Raw genomic sequence first — 12,282 nt, forward strand, 5'->3', positions numbered from 1 at the left:
CTGTACACCATGGGAGACTTTGAGTTTGCCCTGGTGTTCTACCATCGAGGCTACAAACTGAGACCCGATCGGGAATTCAAAGTTGGAATTCAGAAAGCCCAGGAAGCCATCAACAACTCGGTGGGAAGTGAGTGAGCACAGGGCTCTGCCTTTATCCAGGAAAGCTTAGGAAGAAGTGTCAAGGGTGCAGAGTGCAAGCAGCTACACGGGGGAGTCTCACACTGAGACATGGCTGCTGCCGAGGTCCCAGGTTAAATGCCGTCTGAGGAGTGGCCTTCTAGCCATGCTAGGCGGGCTGCTTTGAAGTACTGTGATCTAAAGTCATAGGCTAGAGTGGGATCTAATCTCCAGTGCAAACAGACAACCAAAGGGTCGTCATATTCTTTTGTTTTGTTTGGTTTTGTTTTGTTTTTGAGACAGTGTCTCATGTAGCTCAGGCTAACCTCAAACTCATAATGTAGCCAAAGCTATCCTTGAGCTCCTCCTTATCCTACTATCTCAGCCTCATGAATGCTAGCTGAGCCACTATGCCGAGCTGTTTTTGTTTTAAAATGACAGTCTAACTATATAGCCCAGGCAGGCCTCAAACTCCTGGCTCAAGTGATTCTTCTGCTGCAGCCTACTGGGTAGGTGGGAACTTCCGCCGTGTGCCACCATGCCAGGCTGAAAAGGAAGGTGCTGAAAAGAAGATGTGGAGAAGCCAGCCTGAGATGGGAAAGAGCAAGGTGCTATTGGAGCAGATCTGTAACTGTTAAAAATCAAAATGGAGTCACCAATGCTAAATTTCCCATTACTAAATCGAAAGTATGCTGTTCAGTTGACCGGAGAAAAGAGTATTACAGAGATAAATGCCATGTTTGATAAACCGGCTGGTTTTAATTGACAAGATAATGTAGTCTCTCTACCTTAATCTTCTTTTCTTTTTTTTTTTTTTCCGGAGCTGGGGATCGAACCCAGGGCCTTGCACTTGCTAGGCAAGCGCTCTACCACTGAGCTAAATCCCCAGCCCCACTTCCTTAATCTTTACAGGAAAAAGGTAACGAAGTAACCTGGTGCTTGCCAATCTTATTTTTCTATTATTCTGTCTCTGTGTCTCTGCCTTAAATGGAAAGTAATTTAGAAAAGACCACTCTCCTCCATCCTCCTCCATCCTCCATCCTCCTCCATCCTCCATCCTCCTCCATCCTCCATCCTCCTCCATCCTCCTCCATTCTCCTCCATCCACCTCCATCCTCCATCCTCCATCCTCCTCCATCCTCCTCCATCCCCCTCCATCCTCCATCCTCCTCCATCCTCCTCCATCCTCCTCCATCCTCCTCCATCCTCCTCCATCCTCCTCCATCCTCCTCCATCCTCCATCCTCCTCCATCCTCCTCCATCCTCCTCCATTCTCCTCCATCCTCCTCCATCCTCCTCCATCCTCCATCCTCCTCCATCCTCCTCCATCCTCCTCCATTCTCCTCCATCCTCCTCCATCCTCCTCCATTCTCCTCCATCCTCCTCCATCCACCTCCATCCTCCATCCTCCATCCTCCTCCATCCTCCTCCATCCTCCTCCATCCTCCTCCATCCTCCATCCTCCATCCTCCTCCATCCTCCTCCATCCTCCTCCATCCTCCATCCTCCTCCATCCTCCATCCTCCTCCATCCTCCATCCTCCATCCTCCTCCATCTTCACAGTCCATCTGAGTGTGAGTGTATGAAAGGCAGTGGAGCCCCCACCTCTAGCACTCTTTGACTATTCCTTTGAGATGGTGTCTTTTCCTAAACTGGGGGCCTACTTTCCTACTTTTCTTGGCTAAGTATTCTCTCTCTCTCTCTCTCTCTCTCTCTCTCTGTCTCTCTCTCTCTGGCGTGTGTGTTTGTGTGTGCGCTCACACATGCATGCAAGCATGCACATACATTCCTTGGCTCCTATGCCCTTTCTGCGTCCTCAAAGCCAGCAGCATAGGCCCACATAGATATATTTCCCCTCTTTTGCTGGGGAAAGCTCAGGTTTTGCTTATGCTAAGCAAGCAGTTCATGAACGAACTACACTCCCAGCCCCCTGACTTTTTCACTTCATACATGGTAAACTCTTTTTCACACCTACCAATTATCATTGTTAAGTCGTCCCTAGTAGGTTGTTTCTAAAATAAGAAACATTTTAATTATCTTGAGGTAAAGTCTAGAAGGAAAATCGTTGGCCCAAAGGAACATCTTTGTAAGCTGTCAATCCCGGAAGGATTCTGATGATGCCCATCTCAGGCTAAGGGCACAGATGGGCCTATGTGACACAACCTTGTCAGACTGGACATGTCTCACAGCCTTTGTGAGCCTAGACATGTGACACAGCCTTGTCACCCTGGACATCTTCCCCTGGGCACTCTGAATTCCTGGAGCCTGGGCCTAGTGCTTGCCTGTTTCACCATAACATCTGATTTAAGCTTAATGGCTGTTTTTGTTGCTTCTCCGCAGTGACCTCCCAGATGCAAAATCGAGAGCCCTTGACAATATTGGCAGAGTTTTTGCCAGAGTTGGGAAATTCCAGCAAGCCATTGACACGTAAGTAACCCACACTGCCCCTTCCCCACCCTGGGACTGGGACTTCCTTCCTTCACACCAGGATTCCAGTCTGGCCACATAAAGCCAGACAAAGAGGCCTTAGTAAATGAACTGGACTTAGAACTGGGTGTGGCCGATCATGCAAGGAACCCTAGTTATTTAGGGGGCTGAGGTAGGAGCATTGTCAGTTCTGGGCCAGATAGAGCTACAGAGCAAAAGCCCATCGGAGAAAAGGGGGAGGAGGAGGAGCAGCAGGAGGAAGAAGAAAAGGGGGAGGAGGAGGAGCAGCAGGAGGAAGAGGAAAAGGAAGAGGAGGAAGATGAGATAGAAGGAAGGAAGGAAGGAAGGAAGGAAGGAAGGAAGGAAGGAAGGAAGGGGGAAAGGGAAAGAGGACCAGATGACCTAGACTCCTGGTTGTGCCGGTGACAGCTGAAGCCCTAGTCTTTGGTCTGTTCTTTGGTGCTGGAGATCAGCCCCAAGGCCTGGCATATGGAACACACACACATACACACACTCATGCGCATGTGTGAGCACCAAAAATAAATAAAATTAAAACAAACAAACAAACAAACAAAAAACTACTTAGTCTTACCCCTGGAAATTCTAATTCTAAGGTGGGTGAGGACTCAAGAACTCATTTGTCTCTTTCTCTCTCTTTTGACTTTTGTTTGTTTGTTTTTGTTTTTATTTTTCGAGGCAGGGTTTCTCTGTGGAGCCCTGGCTGTCCTGGAACTCACTCTGTAGACCAGGCTGGCCTCGATTCTCAGAGATCCTCCTGCCTCTGCCTCCTGAGCGCTGGGATCAAAGACATGTGCCACCACTGCCCAACTAAGAACTTGCTTTTATTATTATTATTATTATTATTATTATTATTATTATTATTATTATTATGTGTGATTTGAGAATGGGGAGCAGGCGTATGTGTCCCACTAATTACATGTGATGCCCAGAGGAGAACCTTGTGGAGTCAGATCTCCCCTTCCACACTTCCACTGGTTCTAGGGTTCTTACATGTGTCACCACCAGTCTTGTTTGGCAAACTCCTCCCACATGGAGCTGTCTCACCAGCCCAGAACTCATTTCTAGGTGACTCTTAATTTAGAGCTGATAGACCAAGGGACCTTTGTAACTTCCTTAGGGGCTCTCCCATGACTCTGTGTGACTGTGTGGAGTTTAGGGGAGCTGTATGGCAACTCCCCAGATGGTCTATTTGAGGTCTAACCCTTAAGTTGGTTATCTGTTCAGTGGGGTGAGTGGGCATAGCCCTAGCGAGCCTCAGAGGCAGCCCAGACCCAGAGAGCCAGCTTCCTTGGGTGCAGCCACCCTTTCTGGAGAGACACTGTCCTGCAGGCCTCTGACACTTGATCACCAAGCATCCTTCCGGGTCACGCACGTGATGCCCTTGGTATCTGTGTACTGGAAAGTGGTTCCTCCCAGTCGTTCACACACGCTTTCTTGCCCCAGCCTCCCCGGTGCTTGGAATTACAGGCCTGTGCCATTGAACCTAACCTAGTAATTCTGGAAAGTTGTTTTTGTGCTATTTTAGTTGCTTCTGTTGGTTTCTGCAGCGCTGGAATTAGTCTAGAGTCTCGAGCATACATACCAGGCGATTACTCTACCACTGAGCAATCCCGCCGGCCCCCCAGGAACCCTTTTCAAACATCATTTTCAGTGGTGATGCCAAATTCGATCCCATAGATGTCACCAAAAAATAGCTCTGGCAGTTTGGCAATATGTTGGTACTTCCTAATTCTGCTCTGGACCGAACGGGAAGAATGAGCTTTATTCTGCTCCCACGGGAAGCCTGGGTCTGCCATGGCTGAGCACAGAGCTGGGAGGGAGCTGACCCGGTTCTTCTCTTCCCCAGGTGGGAGGAGAAGATCCCTCTAGCCAAAACCACCCTGGAGAAGACCTGGCTCTTCCATGAGATTGGCCGCTGCTACTTGGAGCTGGACCAGGCGTGGCAGGCCCAGAGTTACGGTGAAAAGTCTCAGCAGTATGCTGAGGAGGAAGGGGACCTCGAGTGGCAGCTGAACGCCAGTGTTCTGGTGGCACAGGCCCAAGGTAGGGAGGGGCTCAGAGACTCCCATCCTACCTGTTTCTCCCAGCACCAGGCCTGAGCATGACCTGGCTGAGCCTAGCATCTCTACGCTTCTTTTTTATTTATTTATTTATTCATGTTATGCATATTAGTATAATGTGTCTGCCTTCAGACGCACCAGAAGAGGGCATCAGATTCCATTACAGATGGTTGTGAGCCACCATGTGGTTGCTGGGAATTGAACTCAGGACCTCTGTAAGAGCCGTCAGTGCTCTTAACCCCTGAGCCATCTCTCTGACCCATCTCTACGCTTCTATTATAACCATAATATTGAGGACGAGGACAAACAATTCATTTTTTTGTTTGTTAGCTTGCTTGCTTTGTTTTAATTAATTAGTTAATTAATTAAGGTAGCCAGTAGGTTAGTTTTGTTTCTTGAGACAGAGTTTCTCTGTGAAGCCCAGTTGTCCTCACTCTAGAGACCAAGCGGGCCTTGAACTCACAGATCCTCCTGCCTCTACCTCTCAGTGCTGGGATTAAAGGCATGCACCACCACCGCCCAGCTTTGTTTCAATTTTTAAATAATATTTTTATTATTTCTTTGAAGATTTCACAGAACGTATTTTACCTCCCCTCCTCCGATTCCTCGCTGATCCACCACCACTTTCCTCCCCACCAAACCTTGTGTTATATTTTGCTTTTAATCCACTAAGTCCAATTTGTATTGCCCAACTCTTGGGTGTGGGTCCCAACTCTTGGGTGTGGGGCCTGCCTTAGAAGTGTGAGACGGGGGTTGGGGATTTAGCTCAGTGGTAGAGCGCTTGCCTAGGAAGCGCAAGGCCCTGGGTTCGGTCCTCAGCTCCGGAGAAAAAAAAAGAAAGAAAGAAAAAAAAAAAGAAAAGAAAAAAAAGTGTGAGCGACTTACCAGGGGCTCACCCCATTCAGGAAGACTGACTTCCCATCTCCCAACAGCCTTCAGGTGCCAGTAGCTCCTCAGCTAGGGGCGGAAATTTGTTCCACCTCTCCCCTTCCGCGTTGGGATTTCGAGCAGCCGCTCGCCCAGGTCTTACGAAAGCTATCCTAACTGCTGTGCGTTTATAGTGCCAGCCACCCCGTTGTGTTTAGAAAACTCTGTTTTCTTGAAGTCATCCATGTGGCTCTGAACGGTCTTCCTGTTCCCTCCCCTGTGAAGATCCCTGCCTGCGGTTTGAGATGATTTAGACATCCCACGTAGGCTGGGCATTCTGTAGCCCGTTAGTCTCTGCGTTGACTGGTTCTGGGTCTCTGTGTCAGTCTCTTTCTGCTGCGAGAGGAAGCTTCTCCACTTAGAGCCGAGAGGTGTGCTGTGTCGTTAGGAGGCAGTCGGATGCTAGATTTATTGACCTGAATAATAGTAGCAGGTTCTCTCCTAGGGCCTTATGACCTACCTGGCCACAGGTCCTCGGCCCATAAACAGTGCCAGCTATGGATTCCATCCTGTAGACTGGGGCCTTAAACACCTACCCCCCCACCCCACCCCCAAGCCCTCAAACAATGGTTGGTTATTTCCGGAGCTCTTCTGCCACTGTTTGCAGCCATGGGTACATCTTGCCAGGCCATTATTTGGGTAAAAATGGTATGCATCTCTGCTGAGCTCCCGGCACCAAGTGGAGTGCTTTTTTTTTTTTTTTTTTTTTTTTTGGTTCTTTTTTTCGGAGCTGGGGACTGAACCCAGGGCCTTGCGCTTCCTAGGTAAGTGCTCTACCACTGAGCTAAATCCCCAGCCCCAAGTGGAGTGCTTTTTAAGGGCCCTCAGGTCTTTTACTCTGTCACTCACTGAGTTGGTCCAGGCTCCAGAACTAGCAGGCTGGGTGAGCTCTGCAGAACCATTTGTTCTCTGTCCCATCAGAGGAGGGGAATGGAGGTTCTAGCAGCCGTCCATGACACATTTCCACCTCTCCATGTCTCCCTGCCGTCCAGTGATATGATGGTGATGATGATGATCATATGTTGTGTGCATGTGTGCGCATGTACATGCCACTATGCACACATATGCAGAGACCAGAGAAAGATACACAGTGACTTCCTCTCAGAGTCTTTCTATTTTAGCGAGGTTGGCTGGTGAATGAACTCCTGGGATCTACCTGTACCTGCATCCCAGGCCTTGACTCTCCTGGCTTTAACACCAGTACGAGGATTTGAACTCAGGGCTTCACACTTACATAGCAAGTGCTTTTGCCCATTGAGCCATCTCTTTATCTCATTATTTTGGGGTTTTTTTTTTGTTGCTGGTTTTGCCCTCCCCACCCCTACTGAGACAGGGTTTCTCTGTGTAGCCCTGTGTCTCCTGGAACTCACTTTGTAGTCCAGGCCGGCCTCAAACTCAGAGAGATCCACCTGCCTCACTGGGATTAAAGGTGTATGCCCTACTACCTGGCTCTCCCCAGTTTGTTTTGTTTGTATTTTTAAAAAATGGAGGGGTTGGGGATTTAGCTCAGTGGTAGAGCGCTTGCCTAGCACCCGCAAGGCCCTGGGTTCAGTCCCCAGCTCCGGAAAAAAAAAATGGAAAAGAAGGCAGGGTCTTAGGAGTCTCAGGCTGGTCTTGAACTTGGCACATAGCCAATAAGGACCTTACACTAACCCCTTCCAAGTGTTGGGGCTACAGGTGCGTCTCCACTCCCAGCTTGTGCAGTGCTCAGAGTCAAATCAGGGCTTTATGCATCATAGCCTCTATCATGTCCCCTACTCTACACAGTGTTTTCAGAAAACTTAAAAGCTGCCTAAAAGTAATGGTGGCCTCTCTAGGAACCATTTCCAGATGGGGTTATAGTCCCCACCCTGGAGATACATGTCCTGTGCACTGTTCCCATCCTAAGATCTCCCCTCACTGGGGGCCTGGGAGCTACAGTGCTGGTCCCTGTCCCAGTCCTCAGTGCTGCACAGACCAGGAACATGCTCCAAAGACTGGGCCTGGCTTCTCAGTCATCTGGAGCTGACCCCAGCAGACACAGACTTCTAATGGATCCTGGCAGACCGGGGGGGGGGGGGGGCTCTGTCAAGCTGTACAAAGTGTCTCAATTGGTTCTCTGCCTTCTTCCCCACTCTCCAGTGAAGCTGAGGGACTTCGAGTCAGCTGTGAATAACTTTGAGAAGGCCCTGGAGAGAGCCAAGCTGGTCCACAACAATGAGGCACAGCAGGCTATCATCAGTGTGAGCATCTGTCAGCTAGGGCTGGGGCTGGGGGTGGGGAGGTAGGAGGTTGGGAGGGTGAGTGGGTAGGCGGGTGCAGGAGGGCGAGAGAGGGGAATGGCTGGGCCCTCAGCCCCCTTAGCCTTGCCCCAGCTGCTTACTACCCACCTGTCACAGGACACATGCTGTACTATGCACTCCAACACTTCCTTATGTATTATTTATTAACATATTAATTATCAGTTAATTAATTAGATATGAGGGCTTCTTTCCATTTACCACTCTGACCTCACGGACTCAAATGTTCCTCCTGCCTCAGGCTCTGAAGTAGCTGAGAGTATAAGACCCTAGGTGTAGGACGTCACACTACAAACGGCTTTCCATTTTCCTTTGTTTAATGCTGATTGACATTTCCTCTCCCTTCTTTTTCTATTTTCCGCGCGCGCGCGCGCGCGCGCGCATGTGTGTGTGTGTGTGTGTGTGTGTGTGTGTGTGTGTGTGTACATCTACACATGTACATGTGGAGGCCTGAGGTTGACACTGGGAATCATCCTTGACGTCTCCCTCGCCTTAATCACCGAGGCGAGGTCTCTCTCGCAAACCCAGAGCTCGCTGTCATACCCAGACTAGCCTCACTCGCTAATAGTCCTACTCACTAGGATCCCCTGTCTGTGCCTGTTAAGACTGGAATTATAGGAAGGTACCACATCCACCTAGAATCCCAGGTTCTAGAATCCAGACTAGTTCCCCGGATCGGGCAGCAAGTATATATGACTTCGGCACCGTCTCCCCATAAACGGATTTTAGGACTTGCATTTGGAAACTGCTACCTGCTGCAGGGCCAGCTGGAAGCATCTGGACTCCCTTTCTCTTGCTTCTACCCTGACCTCTGGGAGAAGGCACTGTGGGGCTAGAAAGGCCTTTGGCAACCTTGCTGTGGGGCTCTCCAGCCTTGGGCTAGCACCAGCCAAAGCCAGCCTTCTACCTTTTCCCTAACTTGTGCCCATGAAGAAGTGCTTTAATCTGTCTAGAATTTTCTAAGTCCTCCTGGGTTTACCTCCTCCAGGACGCTCTCAGCCAACCCCTACGTGTTAGCTTAGAGATCCTCTCCCCGGGGACCTTCCATGACCCTTCAGTTTGCAGTCACCCAGCCCCGCCCGGGAGGCAGCTACTGGCCTACTTTAAGACTGCAAAGTTCAGTTTCTTAGTCCTTAGCCATATTTCAAGTGCACGGCAGCCACGCGTGGCTTGTGGGACCGCATGGTACTAGAATAGTCCCACTATTGCAGACATTCCTGTTGGGCAGTGCTGGCCTAGACTAGAAGTGCCAGGGGCAGAGTCCAGAAGTTGAATGAGGTGAAGCCAGGAGGTACTTCAGGCTTGCCTAGCCGATCCCAGTCTCCTCTCAAAGATAATGCTCCAGGTGGATGTAGGATCTCGGCCAAGTCCGATGGTGACCACTTCAGGGATCCCCACCCATCTACCTCTTCCTGCTCACCAGATTCCTCAGGCACTTTCCACAGTGAAATTCTGGAGGCACACGGGTACAGGCATCCCCCAGGACTCATCTGCTAGAGTGGGTTTCGATGGCGGGAGGGCGCCTCTTCTCTGAAACAGGCCCCTGGCTGAGAGGCCAGAGCGCACACAGCACAACAACATTGATGTGGTCTAAGGGGCCAGACTGAAGATGCATAGAGCAGGAGCTTGAGCAAGGAACAGGCCACCTTGACAGTGACAGGATACACCCAGTAGGAGATTGGCCCGGGGCTGAACTTGCCAAGCACACAGGATTGGTCGAGTATAGCAAGGGCAAGGTGAGGGGCGGAGAGCTGTGCTGGAAGGATACCAGAAAAGAGACCGGGAGGGAAGTTTGTGATACGTTTGGAAAGGCTGTAGCAAGGTCAACACTTCCATATTGCAGTAGAAAAATCTCTCTCAAGAGACCCCAGTGAGCTCCCTGCCTCTGTATTTCTCAGGGTTAGCTTAGGCCTGCCAGTGTTGCTGCCCAGTTCTTGTTAAGGGACAGCCTCTGTGACACACACCTCAGAATGTCTGCCTTCACCCCAAGCCTGCTACATGCTCCACTGAGTCTCGCTTATGGTCTCTAAGACTTGGTCCTCTCCCACATGACCATCCACAGAAAGCACAAGTACTTACTGAGGCCAGTGGCTGAGGCCACACGTGGCTGAGGCCACACGTGGCTGGCTGTCATCCTGGCCCCGTAAGAATTTTGGTGTCTGCAGGAAAACCAAGACAAAAGCATAAGCCCTTGTTTGTGACCAGCACCATAAGGGACCAAGGAGATGCAGAGTGAGAGCCTTGGTCTCCTGGGAGGCAGGGCTAGGGGCTACTGAAGTTTCCCTGAAAGCTAGGCAGTGACTTCACTGATTGGTCCTCAGAGGCTCCTCCAGGGACCAGGTCTGAGGCTCCCAACCCCACCCGCCTGCCCTGCCATCTCCAGAATGAAACCTGACAGGGAAGGCCCTAGCTAGAGCCATGCTGCCCACCAGGCATCCAGCTACACATACCCCAAAGCCGCAGTTACTGAGCTCAGTGCCAGCCTCTGAGATGACTATGACAAAGGTAGAGCCTCTTCAAGACCCCACAGGAAACAGGCTGCGGGGGGTTATGCTTGTAATCCCATCAGAGGCAGAAGCTTTCAATCTGCAGGATGACCATGCTTTTGAGACCAGCTTGGACCTATAGAAATGGACCCTGTCTCAAAACAAAGCAACCGGCTGGGCGTTGGTAGCACACGTTTGTAATCCCAGCCCTTAGAAAATGGAGGCAGGAATTTTGAGGCCAGCCAGGGATAGAGAATAAGACCTTGTCTCAGGCCGGAAAGAAGGCTCAGAGGTGAAGAGCACTGACTGCTCTTCCAGAGGTCCTGAGTTCAATTCCCAGCAACCACATGGTGGCTCACAACCATCTGTGATGGGATCTGATACCCTCTTCTGGTGTGTATGAAAACATCGACGTATATAATACATAATAATCTAATATATTATATATTGTATATGATAAATAAACAAATCTTTAAAAAAAATAAAAGAGTTCACCAGCTCTTCTGCCCCCCGCAGGCCTTAGACGACGCCAACAAGGGCATCATTGAAGAACTTAAGAAAACGAACTACAGGGAGATACTCAGGGAAAAGGCAGAGAGACGTGAGTCATCACCACACCTTCGACCCTCCCCAGCCCTCCTCTACCAGTTGCCCTGCCTTACTCACCAGTCACTCCCAGGTTGGCACTGCCCTCTGAATATGCTCACATAGTTGCCAACAGCAGCTGAATCTCTTCCTGGGTCAGGACAGGGAAAGGATTCAGTTAGCCTTGGCCTGGCTTTGCCCCCAGCCCAGCTGCCCTGTGAGTCCGTCCCGTTTTTCCGTTCTGTCTTCAGGTTACTCACAGGGTATTTACCATTTTTATCACTCGCAGCGTGCCAGGTAGGGGTTAGATTCTCAGACAGACCCCAGGCTCCGCTCTGCAGGGCCCACAGGACCATTTCCAGCAGGACACAGCAAGAGCAGACGCTGGCAGAGTGACAGGGCCACACCCTGGGCCACTGCTGCCAGTCAGCTACCTACCATGTAAAACACTGGCCCCTCTCACCCTGCCCTCCCTTGTACTGGGTAGGAAGCTGAGTGAGGCTAGCGACCACCAGGTCACCTGCTAGGGAGGGGGGTCACCTGGTAGGGAGGGGTGCCACCTGGCCACTCTCCCAGCTGGGCTATCTGCTGTTGTCACCTGGAACCTCTTGCACTGCTTAGCAGCAGAACTCCAGGGCACCCTAGACGTCCAGGGAGCAGAGGGGTCTTCAACCCCTCAGGCTCTGCTCACCCACCAGGAAGGTCTGAGGAGAAGAAAGAATCAAATTAAGGGCGAGCACAGAGGAGCGGGTTTGAGAAGACCTTAGCAGTGCCTCTACCTTTGATGCCCTGCTGCTGGGCATTCTGGTAGTGTGTTGGGCACTGCCACCCTCTTACTGGGAACACTTGTTGAAGAGGGGCTTGGAAATCCACAGAGGTTTTCAGTCTGGCCATCTAGCTTTAGATCCTGGGCCTCAGGGCCTCAACCACGATTCCACAATGATTTTGGTAACAGACGGCCCTTGCCTCGCTCTGGAAGACCGTGACCTCTTGGCCGTGATACAGTGGGTGGTGGGGAGGGGTCCAGGAGACAGAGTCCAGTGTGGATTATTAGCTAACACCCCCAACCACCCCAAGGTTCAAGGGCAAGTTCTTCCTAGTCCCCATGGCTCCCACAGCAGAGCAGCTAGATGACAGCATCCCCTTATCGCACACGTATGTGTGCTGATACACATGTGTACCATGTATGTAGAAATGAGAGGCTGACCTCTGATTCCAGTCTTGTCCAGTTAGTCACATTTGCTCCTGCTTCAACCTCCTGAGAGCTGGGATTTTCCAGGCCTCCACAACTGTTCGTTTTGGTTTGTCCTTTTTGTTTTGAAGCAAGGTCTCCTGTATGCCGGGCTGGCCTCAGATTTCCTCTGTAGCTGGGAATGGTCA

At 50.7% G+C, this 12,282-nt stretch overlaps 1 protein-coding gene across 3 annotated transcripts in view; it reads left to right on the top strand.

The window, feature by feature from the left end:
- The window catches only part of Odad4 (outer dynein arm docking complex subunit 4), a 28,504-nt gene that overhangs the window by 13,939 nt on the left and 2,283 nt on the right, over nt 1-12,282 (top strand). For 2 of the 3 annotated variants that reach the window (NM_001107049.1, XM_039086088.2), the window contains 4 exons: nt 2,458-2,544; nt 4,412-4,608; nt 7,674-7,774; nt 10,834-10,918. In NM_001107049.1, the coding sequence (NP_001100519.1) occupies nt 2,458-2,544; nt 4,412-4,608; nt 7,674-7,774; nt 10,834-10,918 (470 nt within the window). The remainder of the gene's footprint in view (nt 1-2,457; nt 2,545-4,411; nt 4,609-7,673; nt 7,775-10,833; nt 10,919-12,282) is intronic. The other variant, XM_039086089.2, reaches the window with a different exon arrangement.

Source organism: Rattus norvegicus, chromosome 10 (genome assembly GCF_036323735.1).
Source record: "Rattus norvegicus strain BN/NHsdMcwi chromosome 10, GRCr8, whole genome shotgun sequence".
Classification (NCBI taxonomy): Eukaryota; Metazoa; Chordata; class Mammalia; order Rodentia; family Muridae; genus Rattus; species Rattus norvegicus.